Here is a 19,116-nt window from a genome sequence, read left to right as displayed (position 1 = left end):
GCGGTAGATCCCCAGTGGTGGGGACGCCCCACTCTCTTTCTTGCTTCCCGCCACTGCGCCAGCCAATCAGGAATCAAGAGCCCGCCCTCCTCCCCCTTGGGGTGGCAGAGTCTGCCGTAGTTGCCTGTGCACACTTCTAAAAACGCCCTGAGTTTTCGCGGGAAAAAAAAAAAAAAAAAAGCCCTAGCAGCTGGAAGGATCGCGCGCTCTGGGGCTCACTGTCTTCGGCCACTCACGCGGTTCCCTCCTGGGTCATCCAGCCAGAGCCCTAATCTAGAGCCGAGGAGAGGAGAGTGCGGATCGCCGCCGCGGGAGAGGTGAGTAGATCGGGCTGTGAGCACTCAGCAGCGCGGCCGGGCACTGCGTAAAACTGCAAAGACTCATTTCCACGCGCGGTTGCGGCGGCTTGTTTTTGGGGATCCTAATTGCCTTCCACGCTAACCCCCTTTTCTGGCCAATAGCATAACGTTGACTGCTCGGGTTGGGGGGGGCTTTGCAAAACTTGGCAAAACTGCCGCGCGTGGGTGAGATTTACAGAGAGCCATCGCTCACGCGTGGCCCCGCATCATGTGTAAGGGAAATCCAAACTGTATCCTCCACGCTGAGCCTCCTCCTCTGGTCCCGTGCATACGATTACACCCGAAAACTTGGCAAGACTTTCCCGCGCGTGGCTCTGGTCAGTGCAGAGAACCACCGCGCATGCGTGCTTCTGTATTCGTTAAGGGGCAACGAATTCATTGAGAGGCGTTCTCCACTCAAAACCGGTTTTTGGCCCTCTTGGGTGCAGCTAAGTCTGTGGCAAATGAGTGGGGTCCGGCTGGGGAGTACACGCGGCTCCGCGCCTGCGCGCGTGCGCTCCTAGCGATTCAATTGTCGCGCCGGAGTCGGATTTCGCGCGCCCTGGCTTCTCCGAGTACGTCTTGACCAATCGCGTGCGGGGAGGGCGGGGCGTGTAGCCGGGAGGAGCCAATCAGCAGTGGGCGCTTCGGAAAGGGCGGAACTTAAACGGCGCGGCTCTGGGGGTCTGACCCTGGCGGCGTCGGAGGGTGTGGGCGTGGGCTCCGGGCCTCCCTGCTCTTTAAATCGCCATCCCGAGGCCAGGGTCGGTGTCCCAGGGGGAGGTCAGGACAGCCAACTGCGCTTGGGACTTAGGTGAGTTTGGGGCCGGTCCGGGACCGCCGGTTGCCATGGCCACGGCGGGGGGGCTGGTCTGCGCACGCGCGGGGGGCACTGGCCCGGAACTTCGGGGGGGGGTTCTCTAGCGTTGTGTGTGTGTGTGTGTGTGTGTGGCGGGAGTCCTTCTGTGACCGAGTTCTCGGTCCCGGGACTTAAGTTCCGGTCCTTTTCGGAGTTGGCAAGTTCCCGCTACTGGGACTTAGACTGCGTGGAATGAATGAATGAATGGGGTGAACGAGTGAATAAAAGTAGCTGCGGCTGCTTTCACCCTGACTTGGGCCATTTCCCCGCCGTGGACATTGCTCCCCCCGTTCTTGGAGACGTGGTGGATTGTCTTGGATCACCCAGGATGTCTTTGGCGGTTCACGCTCAACTGGCCCCACTCGCTGGTTATTAAAACATTAAGTGCCTAATTTATGCCACCTGGTTCTCTAGGGTGGCGTCTGCCCGTGTTGGGGGCTAGGACTCCAAGAGGTTAACTGTGGGAGTTGCTTCTTTAGCTCAATCAGATGTAAAGAAAGCAGCTGGGGCGAGGGTACACCACTTCCCCGCCTCCTGGCAGGCCACACTGACGGGGTCTCCCTGTCTTTCTCTTTCCATCCCTCCAGCATATCGGCACCATGTGGATCCAGGTTCGAACCATGGATGGGAAGGAGACGCACACCGTGGACTCCCTGTCCAGGTTGACCAAGGTGCAGGAGCTGAGGAAAAAGATTGAGGAGCTGTTTCACGTGGACCCGCAGCTGCAGAGACTGTTTTACCGGGGCAAACAGGTAAGTTGGCCACCAGAGCTTTCCATCCGCCCACCCAGCTTTGTTCCGAGCACCCTGCCTCTCAAAGCCACCAAGCGAGAGTGCCCCCCCAACCCCCCTAGTCAGTCCCGGAAGGAGAATTTAGAGACGCCTCAGATGCTGGGGAGGAGGGCGAACAAAGGCAGGCCTTCTCACCAGGCAGGCAGCCGGCCTCGTGCTGAGGAGCCTGGTACCTCTTTATTTTAAACTTTTCTGAATCATTTTTCTTCAGGAAAAAGTTGGAAGTGGCCAGCAGAGGGCTCAAGGGGGTTTTGGATTCAAGTTTCTTCAACAGTCTTCATGTGGTGGCAATGAGAAGGGAGGGACCAGGTTTTCCTTTTGAAACCCACCCTAATTGCCTGGAGTTTGCTCCCATGAGACATCAGCCCCCCTGGAGGATTCACTTAACTCACAATTAGAAGTTTCATTTGTCAGGCTTGTGAAGAAAATTGGGCTAGTGGCTCTTAATAGTGGGTGCCCTTTGTTGCACCTCTTTGCCCCTTCTCCCTCCAGCGCTCTGTGTCCTTTTAAATAGCTATTTTTGTAGCCCAGCTGCCTGCACTTGGGACTTTTTTATCTTTGGCACCTGGCTGGGCTTTCTTTTACTGGTGTCTTGCGACGCTGAGAGCAGCATGTGCCAGCGCTGGGGTCTCTGGTGTGGGCTAGGTGCCTTTGAGGTCCATTTAGAGCTGGGGCCATTGCAGCCAGCAGAGAAGGGTCCACCGTAGATCTGTAGTCGCCTTGATTCTGTGGCCTGTACCTACCTGCCTTTGTGGTTGGGCAGGGCACTGCCGCCCTCTGGTGTCGATCAAAGGCTTTATTTCCTGGGCTGGCTGTACCTAGGTGATGGCATTGTGTTAGGAATCAAAATAACCCTCTCTGACCCCAGGAGGGGTGTGACTGCTCCAGGTGGGGCATTTTTAGTGCACTGGGTTCGATTGCCACTCATTTCACTCCATAGCCAGGATGCCTCCTGGGAACTGTGTGAGCGCACAGATTCAGCCTTTTCCCCTTGGCTTTCCGCCGGCTACCTCTGTCCTCTAGCAAATCTGGGACCATCTCAAACTGGTGGAAATACTTGTTAAGGTTTTCCCGAACAGTGTTGTAATTTGTTTTTACTGGGAGACAGGGTTTCTGTAGCACTCAGATCCACCTGCCTCTGCCTCCCAAGTGCTGGGATTAAAGTAGTGCCCAGCCTCACAGTTTTTAACCCTTAACAAACCTGGAAGCCTGGCTACTGCCTGTTCCCTTTTTATAGCGCTCTCCATGTTGTAGCTTTGGCTTTGTCAGGGAGCAGGCAGTGGCTTCCGGTTTCTGACGCAACTTCCCCAGCTGCAGTGGCTACTGGGACACAGCAGGCTTGGGAGGTGGGGAAGGCGGAGAGCTGGGGAAAGCCTGCTTTCATGGTTTGATAGCAACAGAAACCATGCAAGCAGGCCATTCTTCCAGAAGGTTCTGGAAAGTTAAGACAGCACTAGCCTTCTTTTTCTTTGTGGCCTGGCTGCCTGCGTCCATGGAGACTAGAGAGCTGAAAGGCGCTAGCTGGTGTAGAGGGTTGGGATGCTGGCCCCGCCTCGCCCGTGAGCGAGTGCCGGGTATGTGGGAGGGGACTGGGCAGCGCCCCTGGCAGCACAGAGATGTGTCTGGCAGACCCGTGCTGTCTTAAAACTGCCCGTGGAAACAGCTCTCTTCAGTGCACTCAGCACAGGCAGGCCTTAGGCTACTGCTGCTGAGTCCCACGCCTCTCTGCTTGTTGACAACTTACCTTTCATGTCCCAAATAACAAGCTTGGCTTATCGGTGGCTGCTGCATGTGATGATGGGTCCATTGTGAATTGAGCTGGGCCTGGTCTGGTGATGGAGGCACCAGATGTCAGCCCAGCATTCCCATAGGGTGATGCAGACTCAGGGTGTTTGTTTCCATGCCTGGGTTCCCCACTGCTGACACTGCCCCAGAAATCACCCAGTAGTTCCTGGTTCACTTCCCTCACCCCTCACATCAGTTGCTCTCATGGGTGATTGACATCAGCCGTGTTGACTGTTGGTCAAGCACTCGCCCAACATTCACCCCAGGACCCTGTAAACCACACCTGTCATTGCAGCAGTCTCCGCTGCTTGTGGAGTCCAGGGTCAGCCTGGGCTATATGAAACCTCCCCCCCTCCCCACAAAAGCATGGCAGGAGCAGTGGCTGGGCCAAGGCCTGCATGGCAGTCATCAGCAGTGGCCTGGGAACCATTGTCTCGTAAGAATGACTTGTCATGGTGCCACCAAGATCATGTAATGAGCCAAGTAGGGCAGGGTCCCTATCGTCTTCACTGCAGGCACAGAGGACCTCCCATAGTGTGGACAGAAGCCACCAGAGCCATCTTGAGGAAATAGATTGGCTGTAGCTCTTGTTATCAGTTATTCAGGAGTCTGAGTCAGGGTTGCAGGTTCAAAGCTAGCCTGGGTAACATAGTGAAGTCTTGCCTGAACATGTCATTTGTGGATTTTTTAATTTATTATTGTGTGTACATGCACGTTGATGTATGTATGTGTCAAAGGACAGTGTTGAAAGTCAGTTCGCTGGAGAGGTTCTTGGGCTCAGAGGTTAAAAACACTGGCTATTCTTCTAAAGGTCCTGAGTTCAATTCCCAGCAACCACATGGTGGCTCACAACCATCTATAGTGAGACTGGCATACATGCAGGCAGAATGCTGTATAAATCTTTTTTAAAAAAGATTTATACTTATTTGTTATGTATAGAGTGTTCTGCCTTGCATGTATTCCTTCTCTCCAGAAGACAGCATCAGATTTCCCCATAGATGGTTGTGAGCTGCCATGTGGTTGCTAGGAATTGAACTCAGGACCTTTGGAAGATCAGCCAGTGCTCTTAACCTCTGAGCCATTTCTCCAGCCCATAATAAATCTTAAAAAAAGAAAAAAAAAAACAAAAAAAAAAACAGTTCTTTCTACTGTGGGCTCCTGGGCTCCTAGGGCAAATGCTCACCTGCTGAGCCATTTCACCAGCCTTTGTTTATTTTGGTAAAGGGTCCCATGTGGCTCAGGCTGTAATCAGATTCCCTGTGTCGCCAAGGATAACCCTGAGTTTCTTGTTTCTACTTGAGATGGGCTGACAGGCCTGTGTTGCCATCTGGTTTATGCTGTGGGGTCTGACCCATTGTGCACACTGGTGCCTCCTCAGCCCCTGTCCTGGCCTTCATTTTCTTCAGCCTTACACATGAGCAGGAGGTAGGGCTGAGTGGTGGGCTCAGCTGATGTTGAGGTCACTGAGTGGGAGTAGACTCTTAGAGTGTCCTGTCCTCTGGGACAGATGGTCTCAAGGATGGCCAGAGCCTGGGATCACCTGCTTCCTGAATTTCCTAGCCAGCCACTTGGCAGGTTAGGTGGATGGGGGCCGCTACCCCTATCACAGTCCTTGTCACGTGCCACTGCAGGCGTGTACCTGTAAGCGCGGGCCTCTTCCGGATAGTTCAGAAGCTGCCCAACCGGCCTTGTGAGTTAGGAGTTAGAGCCGCCTGGGGAGTCTGCCCCAAGCTGCCCCAAGCCAGTCCCAGCCACGTCCTGGCCTGCTTGTTGAGTGGGGCTGCCCTTACCATCCCAGACTGTGACCATGGTTGGGGCAGCCTGGTGGGCTTCTGGGTGGCAGGACTTGGGTGGGGAGGGGTTTGCGTGTTCTGGTTGCCCACCTTGCTGGCCCTACCTCCTGGCCACCAGCTCCTTGGCCCAGCAGCTAGCACGTTTTGCTTTCTATTTGAAAACCGTTTGGGCATGTGTCTGTGTCTGTATCATACACATGGCATTGTAGGCATTGTCTGTCCATGGGTGTCAAGTGTCTCGCTGCTCACACTACTCCTAGGTGTGCTTGTGTTGGTGGCTGAGTAGCGTGCCGTGTGGACGGCACACAGTAGTGTTTGTCCATGTGCAGAAGGGCTTGCTTCGCTGTGGGCACTGCCACGTGTGTTTTCTCCCATTCCCCGTTCCATCTAAGTCTGGCCTGTGGCGCAGGGTCCCAGTGTGCTGTGTGACAGGTATGGTGGGGTGCAGTCCTGGCCTTCAATGTATGCCTGTGTTCACAGGCAGAATGGGCTGCTGACCACAGTCTCCCAGGCTGTTTCCAGTTCCCACAGAGTCCATTCCCGCGTGCAGAATTCCCACAAAGTCCCATCCCTGCCCCCAATTCGCTGTGGCATGCAGTTTCTGCATGCAGTCTTCCCCCCCCTCCGTTCTCTTGTGCAGAATTCCCACAGTCCCGTTCCTGCCCTCGCTCCCAGTTCCCGTGTGCAGAGTTCCCACAGTCCCGTTCCTGCCCCCCCAGTTCCCGCGTGCAGAGCCCCGTCCTTGCCCCCAGTTCCCGAGTGCAGAGTTCCCGCAGTCCTGTTCCTGCCCCCTCCAGTTCCCGAGTGCAGAGTTCCCGCAGTCCCCTTCCTGCCCCTCCCCCCAGTCCCTTCGTGCAGAGTTCCTGCCTGTACAGTTCCTGCAGAGTCCCCTCCTCCCCGTTCCTGCTTCCCCATGCACAGTTTCCCCAGGGTCTGTTCCGGAGAATCCGCAGAGTCCATTCTCACTCCCGCATGGAACAGATTTCCCGCACTCGGAGTGCGGAGTTGGAGTTCCCGCTCTCGGAGTTCCCGCTCTCGGGTGTTCTCGAAGAGTTCCCGCCCTCGGAGTTCCCGCACAGCCCCTTTTCTGTTCCTCCTTCCAGAGTTCCCTCAGTTCCCTCTCTCACACTAGGAGCCCTTGCTGCTCCTGTAGTCCCCAGCCTGGCTTGCTCAGACCTGCTCTCCTTACCATCAGCCTGCCAACCTTCCTCTCCAGGGATTTCAACCCCAAGAGCTCATTGCATGACAATAGGGTCCCGTTCCCCCCCCCCCCCCCCCACTTAAGACACTGGGTGACTCCTTCCAGTGGCTGTGGCCTACAACACCTACAAGGCCTCTGCCCTCCATTGAGGAGGTGCGCATTTCACCATGGAGGGACTACTGTGGGGTCCTGGCTAGCTGCTGAGTCTGTGCAAGCTGCTGCTCAGGAGACTGAACGAGAGCCTAGGGAAGGATTCTGGGCACTGTGCTGTGGGTTCCCCGGCTGCCTCTGGACCCAGACATAGGGCTCCATCTGTCCCTGCCGGGCCTCCTGGGCTCTGCAGTGTGCTTGCTGGTGGCCAGCACAGCTACTTCAGTGCCAGGAACTACCCTGTTGTCGACATCACCCAACCACCAAGTCCCCACCATATATACTGACTATGGCCCTCCTGCCCGTCTTCCCAGCCTTTGGGAGGTGGAGAGAGGAAGACCAGGAGTTGTTGTTTAAGATTTATTTTATTATGTATACAGTGTTTTGTCTGCATGTACACCCGCAGGCCAGAATAGGGTACCAGGTCCCATGATAGATGGTTGTGAACCACCATGTGGTTGCAGGGAATTGAACTCAGGACCTTTGGAAGAGCAGTGCTCTTCACCTCCAAAGCATCTCTCCAGCCCTGGACCAGTAGTTTGAGATGAGCCTGAGCTACATGAGACCCTTTCTGAATCCCTGAACCCCGCTCAGTATTAGTTTAGCAAGTCTCTCTGGAAGGGTCCCCACGCTGGACACCCACAGAATGGAGGGATTGTGCCCTCTGTGGGTGTTGACAATGCTCTGAGCACCTGTGAGCGCCCAGGCCTGGGACAGGGCTTCGGCTGGCCTCTCTCTTCCCCATCTGCCCCGCCCCAGCCCCATGCCAGGCCTTTGTGGAGGACCGTCTGTTTTGGGTTTCCCCACAGATGGAGGATGGTCACACACTCTTCGATTACGACGTGCGCCTCAATGACACGATCCAGCTGCTGGTGCGCCAGAGCCTGGCACTACCTCTCAGTACGAAGGAAAGGGACTCGGAGCTCTCAGACTCTGACTCTGGCTACGGTGTGGGCCAGAGTGAGTCAGACAAATCATCCATGCATGGCGAAGGGGCTGCTGAAGGGGATGACAAGAGTGTGTGGGAGGACACGGAGCTGGGGCTGTACAAGGTGAGGCTCCCTAGGGCTGTGTGGAGATGTCACAAGGGCTTTCTGGGTTTGCCCCGGCCTAGATACATACAGCCAACCCTGGCAAGGCCTGACAGCCGCCCGGGTCGCTTAGGGCTCCTCGGTGACACCACTACAGTCCATACCTGCAGGTGTCACCTTTATGGCTGGCTTGGTAGCCGCCATTTTGAGCTCACACCTATTTCCAGGGAATTTTGCCAAGCTGAAACTTCTGTCTATGTGTTTGACAAACTGGAGGCTGGGCCTCCCTGGGAAACCTGGCAGATGATAGGCTGACCGGTACTCCATGAGGACCACCCTCTGCCTATATCACTCAATCCTCCTGCTGCTATCTGCACTTCTCACCCAAGGATCTAGAGTCACATCGGAGCTCCCAGCCTGGAGTGTATCGAGCCTTGGGATGTGGCTCAGCACCTAGAGCCGTAGTACCACGTGGCCCTTGTGTGTGCCATCATAAACTCTCTGGAGAGGGTCACAGCCACCAGCACAGTCTCCTGCACAGGGTGTTTGTTGAGCTAGGTTGTCCGGAATAGTCCAGTCTTTGCTGCCAGGTACAGCACGGCGGCTCACACCCACCATCCCGTACTCTGGAGGCTGAGGCAGCATGCTTGAGTGTGTGAGGCCGACCAGGGCTACGGAGTGAGGCCTGGAGACAGAGCTGGATGCAGACACACTTGCCTGGCATGTGCGGCCCTGGCTTCAGTACTACCAAAGCCAAATGAAACCTCTTGGTTGTGCTGGGCTGTGCCCCTGCACCCCACAACTCAAATGCTTGACTCTGTGCCTGCCCTGCCGAGTCCTCTGAGCCTCCTTGCTTCCCGTAGGTTAATGAGTATGTGGACGTGCGTGACAACACCTTGGGCGCGTGGTTTGAGGCCCAGGTGGTCCAGGTACAGAAGAGAGCCCTGTCTCTGGAAGAGCCCTGCAGCTCCAGTGCCGTAATGAGCCTGGAGGATGACATCATGTACCACATCAAATATGATGAGTGAGTACCAGTGTGAGTCTCTGGCACAGTGGCTGCTGCCAGGGGACAAGGGTGGGGGGCCACAGAAGGCTGCCCTTGGCTCATCCCAGTCTCCTCGTTTCCGTTTGGGACTGTTGAGACGAAGTGCCCTCTTCTCCTACCTAGGCTTGCTAGCGCTAGGAGCCCAGCCAGGAGGCACTTGGCCATGATCTGTTTCTGTTCAGTCTGTGAGGACGTGGAGATCTCTTGCGTGTCCTTGATCCCAACCTTCATGGGAGGGCCTCCGGTCTTGGTCTCTGGGACAATAGAGCATCTCTGGTCCAGGTTCCATGTGGGTATTGGACACCTGTGCCGTGTCACGGGTGATGATGAAAGGCCTCAGGTGGGCAGTGTCTGCGTCCTTGGGTCTAGGAGCTCCTCCTGACTTGGGGAGGCCACAGTACTTTTTTTCAGAAGACCAGCATCGAATAGGTGGAGGAGGCCCCTCCCCATGGCTTTGCTGAGCTCTGCTGAGCTCCTGGTCATATACAGCTTTTGGCATTAGCCCTTGACTGGAGGGAGGGCTGCTGTCAGTTTTGTCCATGGCCTAGGTGGCTCACTCACCTGCCCAGGATGGTTTCCTCAAGACAGAATAAATGGTGCAGATCCCAGAAGCATAAATTGACATCTTGTTGAGAGTTTCTTGTTTTAGCTCTGAGATCGTGTCCCCTGCTCCTTGTTGTTGATAAAGCTTTATTGAAATAGCCATTTACTGTGAAGTCCTTTACAGAGGATGCTTGCTGAGCTGAGTTGAGTGAGGGACCTGAAAGTTCATGAATCTGAGGTGGCATAGCTGCCCAGAGATCACACCTGGCAGCAGCTGGCAGAGCACTGTGAAATAATCACTTGTGGCTGCAGTCTAGTATGTGGTCTCTATGCCTCCACACGTGGTGGGCCCTCTGCGCTGATGTGGAGAAACGTTGTCTTTGCCTTTGAAAGTCTGGCCCCCGGGACAGCCCTGACTTGGCGTTCCTGGGCATGTGACCACCTCTCTATGGTGTCGGCCATTGTCTGTGCCATGTGCTCCCCTCTGTCACTCCCCTCATGAGAGCCGAGAACTGTCCTTCCTCTATCAGGTACACCTTGCTGCAAAAGCCTCACATGGCCATCTCCCTAGATGCCGGGCTGGGGACTGGGGCACTTTGGGAGGCCACATCTGGGCATGTTCCACATACCTGGACCACCAGCCTAAACACCGGGCTCCCCGTGCTACCACATCTCTGGCCCTATGAAGGGACAGCATGTGGCGGCCTGGTGGATCTGACGTTGGGCCTTTGCTCGCAGCTACCCAGAGCATGGAGTGGAGGTTGTCAAGGCCAAGGATGTCCGTGCTCGTGCCCGAACTCTGGTCCCCTGGCAGGACCTGGAGGTGGGCCAGGTGGTAATGGCCAACTACAACGTGGACTACCCCAGGAAACGCGGCTTCTGGTATGATGTTGAGATCTGTCGGAAGCGCGAGACCAGGACGGCACGAGAACTGTATGGCAACATCATGCTCTTGTGAGTGGCCTGCTCGGGCAGGGACCCTGATGTCCTCCATATTCTCCCACCAGCTCCCTGGCTGAGTCTGTCTCTGAGGCCCTCACACTTGGCTTTCTGGATGTTTCCTTCTGTCTGTCCATGTTGTCCCCATATGTGGGAGGGGGTGGGTGAGTGGTTGGAGGCCTTGCCAAACTGTGCTCAGTGGCCTTGTGTGTATACAGGGACCCCCTGGGTTCCAAGGACATTTGTCTCACTTAGGGAGCGGCAGATCTAGCTGTGTTGCCCAGGCTCTCTTTAAACTTCTGCCTCTGTGGGTAAGGGCACTTGCTGTTCACATAAAAGCCACACGCAAAAGGTAGCACTGCTGTGGCCACATGAGAGGGAGGGACAGAATTCCTGGACATACACGCCAGCCGGCATGACACGTGTGTGCCAGAGGAGTGTCCACATTTGGGAACCTAAGGGTGGGCGCCCACCTGCGCTCTGGCCATCCACCCTCCGGCCTCAGCAGCCCCACAAATGTTGGAATGTTCTGGACTGCTCTGCAGGAATGACTCTCAGCTCAACGACTGCCGGATCATGTTCGTGGATGAAGTCTTCAAGATCGAGCTCCCTAATGAAAGAAGCCCCTTGATCGGGAGCCCCTCGCAACGTGAGTCCTGGTCGGGCCCTGAGTGTGCCTGGGTGAGGGTGGCAGTCCCAGGTGGCATGGTGGCCTGCTGCAGCCCCTCCTGCACTCCGGAACACAGGGACGAGCGGCCCGTCCTGCCAGTACTGCAAGGATGACGAGAACAAACCATGTCGAAAGTGCGCCTGCCATGTGTGCGGCGGGCGTGAGGCTCCCGAGAAGCAGGTGCTCTGCGACGAGTGTGACATGGCCTTCCACCTGTACTGCCTGCAGCCGCCACTCACCTGCGTCCCCCCTGAGCCGGAGTGGTGAGTGGCGGGCCGGGAGGTGGCTCGGCTCAGCCTTGCTGCACACTTCTGCTGTCCTGAGTTCAAATCCCAGTACTCAAATCAAAATGGGTGTGTGGCCGTCACATGGCCCTGGGAGCCCAGTGCTGGGGGAGCAGTGATAGGAGTTTGACTGGGACCTGCTGACTGTCAGCTTGGCCGCAGGCTCAGGGAGTATGGCTCATGTCTCTCTGTCTTCCGCTGTGTGCCCTTGCCCGCTGTGTGGCGGTGATTTGTGCGGCTTGCGTTCCTGACGGGTGTGCACAGGGGCCACTTCTTGGTCGTCTGACCCTGTGCAGATGGGAAACCTGAGGGAGGAGGGGTGTTGTCACATGGCCCATGCCCGCTCCCTTACTCAGCATTGGCATGTGCCTATTTTTAACACACACAGGCTTTCTCTTGTGTCTTCTGGTTGTCCTAGAACTCACTCCGTAGACCAGGCTGCCCTAGAACTCGCAGAGCTCCACCTGTCTCTGTGTCCTGAGTGCTGGGATTAAGGGTGTGCGCCCCCACTGCCCGTCCTTTTCTGTTTGATTTCCTGAAATGGACTTTAATACTTACCTGTATGTGTGCAAGTGAGCATGGTGCCCTGAGAGGCCAGAGACAGCACATCTTCCAGAGCTGGAGTGACAGGTGATTGTGAGCCTAACGCTCGTGCCAACCAAGGCCTGCACCTCTGTAGGAGCAGCCAGTGTCCCCGAGTCTACTTGCCATTGCTCCAGCCCGGTTCTTGAGGGTTTTTTTGGTGGGTGGGGGGGTTGGTCAGGGGTGGTTCTTTTTGAGACGGGGTGTGACTTTATGGCCCAGGCCTGCTTTTAACTGGGAGCCCTCTTGCCTCTGGTCTCATCCTTCTGACTGGCTGGAATACAGGCATGAGCCACTCTGCCTGGCTTTGAAGTTTTAAATTCTTACAAGTTAAAGTGGTAGGGGGTGGAGATTTAGGTTTTGTTTTTTTTGTTGTTTTGTTTTTATTTCTTTTTCCCCTTCAAGACAGGTTTTCTCTGTAGCTCTGACTGGCCTGGAACTCACTTTGTAGATCAGGTTGGCCTCAAATTCAGCTATTCACCTGCCTCTGCCTGCTGAGTGCTGGGATTAAAGGTGTGTGCCACCATGGCTCCCTGTGGGGTTCTTAAAAAAGACTTTGGCAAGCCTCTATGTGCTGAGCTGTTTTCACTGGCCTTCTGCAGGCAGGGCTCTTAGCGGAAGGCTTTAGATATGCTCATGTCCTCTAGAAATTCTCCAACAGTAGGGATGGTCCGGCCTGGAGTTTGCCATGTGCCTCCAGCTGGGCATGACTGTACATGGATGGTAGAGCATATCCACAGCTGCCCAGGGGCCCAAGGTTCTGAACTGACTCTAGTGACCTTGGTTCTGAATGGCCATGTGAGCTGTGTGGCCCTGTGTCTGGCCTGTGTGGTGTCTGGGGCAGGGACACTCTGTCTTCCACTTGGGCATCAGGCCACATGCAGGTGATGTTTCTGTGGTCCTAGGTACTGCCCCAGCTGCCGGACTGACTCCAGCGAGGTGGTGCAAGCAGGGGAAAAGCTGAAGAAGAGCAAGAAGAAGGCAAAGATGGCGTCGGCCACCTCCTCCTCTAGGCGGGACTGGGGCAAGGTGAGGCACACATCCCGTCTTGTCTCTGTCTCTGTCCCTACTCTCCAGTGCTCACACAGTCCTTTCTGCACGGCAGGGCATGGCCTGTGTAGGTCGCACTACGGAGTGTACCATCGTGCCCGCCAACCATTTCGGGCCCATCCCCGGCGTCCCCGTGGGCACCATGTGGCGCTTCAGAGTCCAGGTATCTTTTGACCCCACAGGGTTCCAGACAGTTATTACTCTGTTGAGTTTGTGTCAAATGTGCTGGGGTCAGGAGATGCTTGCTGAGTGGGGTTCAGGCATGTGCCCGCTTCGAGAGGGCGCCAGGTTGCGGCGTGACGTCACACTCCCCCTTCCTGGCCCTTGGCTGTGTGCCCTTGTCAGAGACTGTCCTCCTGGGGCAAGGAGAGGGTCACCGTCCCCAGGAGGTCACACAGGTCTCTTGTTGGTGTTCACAGGTCAGCGAGTCTGGTGTGCATCGGCCACATGTGGCGGGCATCCATGGCCGGAGCAACGATGGCGCCTACTCCTTGGTGCTGGCCGGCGGCTACGAGGATGATGTGGTAAGTAAGCGCCTGCCTCCTTCACCGTGCCTCCCTCACCGCCACGTTGTCCCCCTCCTCAGCTGCCTCTCTGCTCTAGCTCTCCCCTCCACCACCGATCTGTCAGGGGTCACCTCTGCCTCTGGGTAGCTGGGAAGGGGTTCTGCCTGTCTCCACACTGGGGCCCGCCCTCAGCGCTGGCCAGCCTTGCCAGCTCATGCTGTCAGCAGGTCTCGGTCCCTTTTGTCGGACCTAACGGTGTCCCCAGACGAGAGCAGTGACACTGCTGAGAAAGATGTCATGAGGTGTGTCACCTCTAACCACAGGAGTAAGTCTTGGTTTTACAAGGAGATAAAATTGGCTCTGAGGATGCCACAGCTAAGTGCTGAGCTGGGCTGGCTTCTTGGTTGGCCGCTGTGTGGGGTAGGATGGGAAGGCGGGAAATCAGTCACAGGGTGAGGCGAGCATTCTGCACCCGTGGTGGGGAGGGCGGGGTTCAGCCCTCCCATCTCGGCAAAGGGAGCACTCCATGCAGCTCAGCAACCTGAAGACATGTCAGGTGCCACTACCATCTACCTCTAGAACTGCGCACCTCCTGGTGCTGAGGCTGCCTCCTCACACACGGTCCCTGGCACGCACTGTCCTCCCTTTCTCTTTCCATGGGTGTGACAACCCTGGGGACTCCAGGGCATGGATGGGACCCTTAGGTCTCTTCACATTGGAACGGGCTCAGTGCCATTTCAACAGCTGTGCTTGGATTCTCTGTTGAGGGGACATGAGGTGGCTGTGTGGCTTTCTGGGCCTGCTGTGTGCCACTGCCCCTTCATCCTCCCTGTGCCTTGAGCCTGCCGTGTTCTCGCTGCCTCTGGGGCTTACCCTCTCGCCCTCCATGCATCGGGCAGGGCTTCCTCGCCCCATGTCGAGGGCTCACGCAGCCGCCTTCCCCACTGCAGGACAACGGGAATTTCTTCACGTACACGGGCAGTGGCGGCCGGGACCTCTCTGGCAACAAGCGCACCGCGGGACAGTCCTCTGACCAGAAGCTCACCAATACCAACAGGTGTGTTGGCCCCTGTGCCATGGGTATGCCCATGTTCCTGTGTGGCAGAAGGTAAGGGAGGCACAGGTTCCTTCTCCATTCTTGCCCAGAGACCTAAGTTTGAGTTTTGAGCCAGTCTCAGTTTGTATAGCAGGCTGGCTTGGAATTCGCAGAGATCCACCTGCCTCTGCCTCCCAAGTGAAGGGGTCAGATAACGGTGTGGTCACCATGGGGGGCTCTAGACTCAGGCTCATTCAAGCAGACATCTTTCCTGAAGGCTGCAGAAGCTGTTTTCTTTGTATGGGTGTTTTGTCTGCATGTGTGAATACCCTTGTGTCCCATATCATCTCAGTGTGGAGGCAAAGTTCTGGGCAGGATCTCCTGCCTTTTGTTCCACTGCAGCCAGGGTGCGGCTCAGATCTCCCAGGGCAGGGGTTTAGAGGGGAGAGGGTTTTGTTACAGTAATGGGCCCCCAGCTTTGTTACTGTGAGAAGTCCTGAGGCTTGTCAGCTTAGGTGCAGGGTTCCTGGCTAGGGTGCACCCCATGCTATCTAGACAAGCTGTTGTTGCCTGCAGGCCCCCTCTAGGGGGCATCACATGGCAGAAGTGTGTGGCACGTGGGCAGGGCGTGAAAATGGAGAGGACACTGGAGTCCCACACTTAAGTGCTGCCAGGCCCTGCCCCTTAAAGCCTCCATCACTCCTTGTGGCTCTCTCTGCCCTGGGGATCCAGCCATCAACAAAAGGACTAATGGGGACATTTAAAGAATTATTTTGGGCTGGAGAGATGGCTCAGCGGTTAAGGCCACTGTCTGCTCTTCCAGTGCTCCGAATTCAATTCCCAGCAAGCACATGGTGGCTGGCAACCATCCATAGTGCCGCCGTCTTCTGATGTGCGGGTGCACGTGCAGGGAGAGTCTGTTGGCCACAAGTGTCGTGCATCAAGTTGAGCCCTGTGCCTGCAGAGGCTGGGAGAGGGTGCTGGGTTTCCGGGTTTGGAGCTCCCGTGTAGGTGCTGGGACTTAGACTGGGCCCTCTGAGAACAACCAGTGCTCTAACCACTGGTTGCAGTACACCCTCCGCCCTTTGGGGACATTTGATCAGACGGCGGCCTCTGGCAGCATCTGGCCTCTGTCCTGTGGATGAGGTCCCTGCGTATCTGTGGATGCCAGGGTGCGCCTCTCTGGGGAGCCATGTTGTGACTTTCCTTGTCTGTCTGTCTCCCCAAAGGGCTCTAGCCCTCAACTGCCACACCCCAATCAATGAGAAGGGAGCGGAGTCCAGTGACTGGCGCCAGGGGAAGCCAGTGCGTGTGGTCCGAAACATGAAGGGCGGGAAGCATAGCAAGTACGCGCCCGCCGAGGGGAACCGCTACGATGGCATCTACAAGGTGAGCCGAGGGCGCGCTCGAGTCCTCAGCCGTGCCCTCCCCGCCCCGGTCCCTGTGCCACACTGCCCCAGCACGCTGTCCTCCTCTGCAGGTGGTGAAGTACTGGCCAGAGAAGGGGAAATCCGGCTTTCTGGTGTGGCGCTACCTCCTGCGGCGAGATGACACGGAGCCTGAGCCCTGGACCCGGGAGGGCAAGGAGCGCATACGGCAGCTGGGGCTCACCATGCAGGTGGGTGCTCTGGGGGCCTGGCAGTCAAGGTGTCAGGGGCTGCTGTCTTCTTTGGAGCCTAGTGTCCATCACGGTGGGAGTTGGGACGGAGGGCACTTGGTCTACTTGCATGCCGTAGGCTTTCTAGGCCTTGTGAGTTCAAGGCCAGCATGGGCTACAGTGTTTGCTGGCTGATGACACTGAGCCTGCAGGATGGCCTGAGTCCTGATTCTTGCCTCCCACCCCTCCCCGTTCAGTACCCTGAAGGCTACTTGGAGGCATTGGCTAACAGGGAGAAAAACAGGAAGCGGACGGCCAAGGCCTTGGAGCAGGGACCCTCATCCTCCAAGACAGGCAAATGCAAGCGGAAGTCCACAGGTGTGAGCCCACTTGTCTGCACTTCCTGTCCATCCTGACTTCCCATCCGTCCTACATGTCTGACTCGCTCCCCAGCACCGCTGTACTCCTCCTCACAGGCCTCGTTCTGCCACCTCTTCTCTCCCAGGCCCGGCCACTTCCAGCACACGTGTGTCTAAGAGGAGCAGACTGGAGCAGTACACGCTCCCAGCGCCGCAGGCCAACCTCATCAAGGAGGACAAGAGCAATGCCAAGCTGTGGGATGACGTGCTAAGCTCCCTTCAGGATGGGCCGGTGAGCCTCTGAGACCGACTCCTGTGGGCAGGCGGGAGTAGGGGTCGCGCCCCAGCCCGCTGCAGCACTCCGGTGTGGCTGCACACCGCCATTCCTGTGGCCGAGCAGCTGTCGCTGGCACTCGCATGTCCCCACAGCAAAGCTCCGTCCCTTTTTAACATCAACGAGTTTCTGGCCCCCAGCACTCCTCCTCCTCTGTGGCTCTGCCTCCAGGGGCCTCCTGGGAGAGGGCCCTGCAGCTTTGTCTTTGTGTGGCGGTTCACATCACTGAGGCTCGTCTGTATTGGAGCTGATATCAGAAGGCCCGCTTTCCCGCTGGAGTAATTAATATTCCCTGGATAGAACATTTTCTCTGGTGGCTGTCCTTCCATTGGGGTCGCACGGGCTGCTGCCATTTATCTGCTGTGGTGCCACTGTGGCTTGCCTGTGTAGATGTCCCTTAGCCCCTGATGTGCTTGGCCTAAGTGTCCCTGGAGTGGTATTCCTAGATCACAGTCCCTGTGTGTGTGTGGTGAAGGGCCTACCTCGCTCCATGGCCATTAGCAAGGCTGTGACACTGGGCTGCCAGGCTGCTGCTGCCCTGGGGAGGCCCGCTGGTCAGGGTCTGCGTGTAGGTCCTGCTGTCTGTCCCTTTGTGGCTTCTCCCTGCCTGCCTGCCTGCACAGTCCTCAGGCTCTGCGGAGGCTTGGGTGGGTGGAGCCCCTCTCTCGAGGCTGGGGCAAGAGTGATGGAAGTGTGCTCTCCCACTCCCGCCTTCCAGTACCAGGTCTTCCTGAACAAGGTGCAGGAGGCTTTCCAGTGCATCTGCTGCCAGGAGCTGGTGTTCCGGCCTGTCACCACCGTGTGTCAACACAATGTCTGCAAGGTGAGGAGGTGGGCAGAGGCTTCCAGACCTACCGCCTGCTCTCGGGGTTTCATGACAGGTGCCTCTAGGTTGTTGCCAGGGACCACCAACCTGAGCTCGTCCTGAGTTGGGTGCCTGAGGGTCAGATGGAAGCCCTGTGTGGCCAGGCTCAGCTGTCCCCTCACCCTGCCTATGTCTCATGCAGGACTGCCTGGACAGGTCCTTCCGTGCCCAGGTGTTCAGCTGTCCAGCCTGTCGATGCGAACTGGACCACAGCTCCCCGACCCGGGTGAACCAGCCTTTGCAGACCATTCTCAACCAGCTCTTCCCTGGCTATGGCAGTGGCCGGTGATGCCCTGCGGCTCCGCTCCAAGATCGTAGTGGGTTTAGCTTGAAGGTGTTGTCTGTCCTACATCTGCCCTGGTCGCCAGTTAACCAAGGCGCCTGCAGGGATCCTGTGTTCTGGCTACCAGTTGGACTGTTTTTCTTTTTCTTTTTCTTTTCATACAAAGCCTGCAGTTTATTCTCTAAGAGAAGGAAAAAAGAAACTGCTTTTTTTTCTGTGTGTGTGTGTGTGTGTGTGTGTGTGTGTGAAGATGGATTTAAGAAACCGTTCAGCCCCATACCAGACCTCAATGTCATGTTGTCAGGAGTTCTCACCCCAACACCAGCTGCCTAGAACAATCTGCAACTATCCTTGAAAAGGCCGGGCAGTCATCCCTAGGGCCTTCATTGGAGTCCTGGGGTCATAGGGCCCTGGGCCAACCTCAGCCCTGGCCTTGCCATCCCAACCAGTGCCAACCTAGCTGACAACTACCTCAGCGGGACTTGGCGGTGGCTTCAGGCCAGGGGACCAGCTGAGCCAAAGCTGCTTGTGCCTTGGCTTTTGCCCCTCCTCCCACTGTCCTCAGCATTGAACTGTTGAGTCCTCACCTCAGAAGCCTGGCTGGGGTGTGTACTGGCTGGGTGTCCTGGGGGTCTGAGGTGTACTGTCGCTTCCCATCTCAGCAACTGAGAGTTTCTGAATTTTTTCTTTTTTCTTTTTTTTTTATGGGATGAATGGTTTCAATGAATTTCTTTTGTAGTTACAGCCTGTGCAGTGTTTTCATTGGTTACTTTTTGTTTCCGTTTGTATCTTGTGACTTTACCAAAGTGTGCAGGCTGTACCTCAGTAAAACATGGAAACTGACCCAACAACTGCAGGCGACTGGACAGCACTGTTTTAAGGATCATGTTTTGGTTTTGTGTTTTTTTTTTCCTTGTAGATCGTTAACATATTGGAGAAAACAAAATTCCATGTGGATGTTTTCTAAAGTTCAATATTTTCAGATTTTAGAGCTCAGAATAAATTTGTTTTTCTGCAGATATATTTGAATATTTGTGTTTGAAGTGCTTTGTGGTCCTGTTGTAGACACTGGAGT

General features: G+C 56.2%; 1 protein-coding gene across 4 annotated transcripts; it reads left to right on the top strand.

Moving 5' to 3' along the window:
- The first annotated feature begins 207 nt into the window (after positions 1–207).
- Positions 208–19,032, top strand: Uhrf1 (ubiquitin like with PHD and ring finger domains 1). Of its 4 annotated transcripts, none has more exons than XM_055617800.1 (17): positions 208–317; positions 1,785–1,949; positions 7,727–7,969; positions 8,812–8,972; positions 10,275–10,490; positions 11,021–11,124; positions 11,198–11,408; positions 12,917–13,040; positions 13,117–13,224; positions 13,481–13,585; positions 14,518–14,624; positions 15,833–15,992; positions 16,084–16,221; positions 16,458–16,578; positions 16,706–16,851; positions 17,612–17,716; positions 17,901–19,032. In XM_055617800.1, the coding sequence occupies exons 2-17, from the start codon at positions 1,797–1,799 to the stop codon at positions 18,045–18,047; spliced, it is 2,349 nt and encodes a 782-aa protein (XP_055473775.1). In that variant the 5' UTR covers positions 208–317; positions 1,785–1,796; the 3' UTR covers positions 18,048–19,032. The 4 variants fall into 4 exon arrangements, with proteins under 4 accessions (XP_055473775.1, XP_055473777.1, XP_055473776.1 ...); XM_055617802.1 differs by lacking the exon at positions 208–317 and adding an exon at positions 1,124–1,152; XM_055617801.1 differs by lacking the exon at positions 208–317 and adding an exon at positions 1,312–1,565.
- The last annotated feature ends 84 nt before the right edge of the window (positions 19,033–19,116 follow it).

Source organism: Psammomys obesus, unplaced genomic scaffold (genome assembly GCF_907164565.1).
Source record: "Psammomys obesus unplaced genomic scaffold, mPsaObe1.curated_primary_1811, whole genome shotgun sequence".
NCBI lineage: Eukaryota > Metazoa > Chordata > Mammalia > Rodentia > Muridae > Psammomys > Psammomys obesus.
Note: the sequence above shows the minus strand (reverse complement) of the source record. Positions and strands in the feature narration are given on the sequence as shown.

What these genes read in the sequence shown, in the direction of transcription:
- Uhrf1 (XM_055617800.1), top strand. Translation starts at nt 1,797, where the DNA reads ATGTGGATCCAGGTTCGAACCATGGATGGGAAGGAGACGCACACCGTG. An exon ending in TACCACATCAAATATGATGA is followed by an intron (nt 8,973 to 10,274) that starts GTGAGTACCAGT and finishes CTTTGCTCGCAG; the next exon opens with CTACCCAGAGCATGGAGTGG. An exon ending in AAGCTCACCAATACCAACAG is followed by an intron (nt 14,625 to 15,832) that starts GTGTGTTGGCCC and finishes GTCTCCCCAAAG; the next exon opens with GGCTCTAGCCCTCAACTGCC.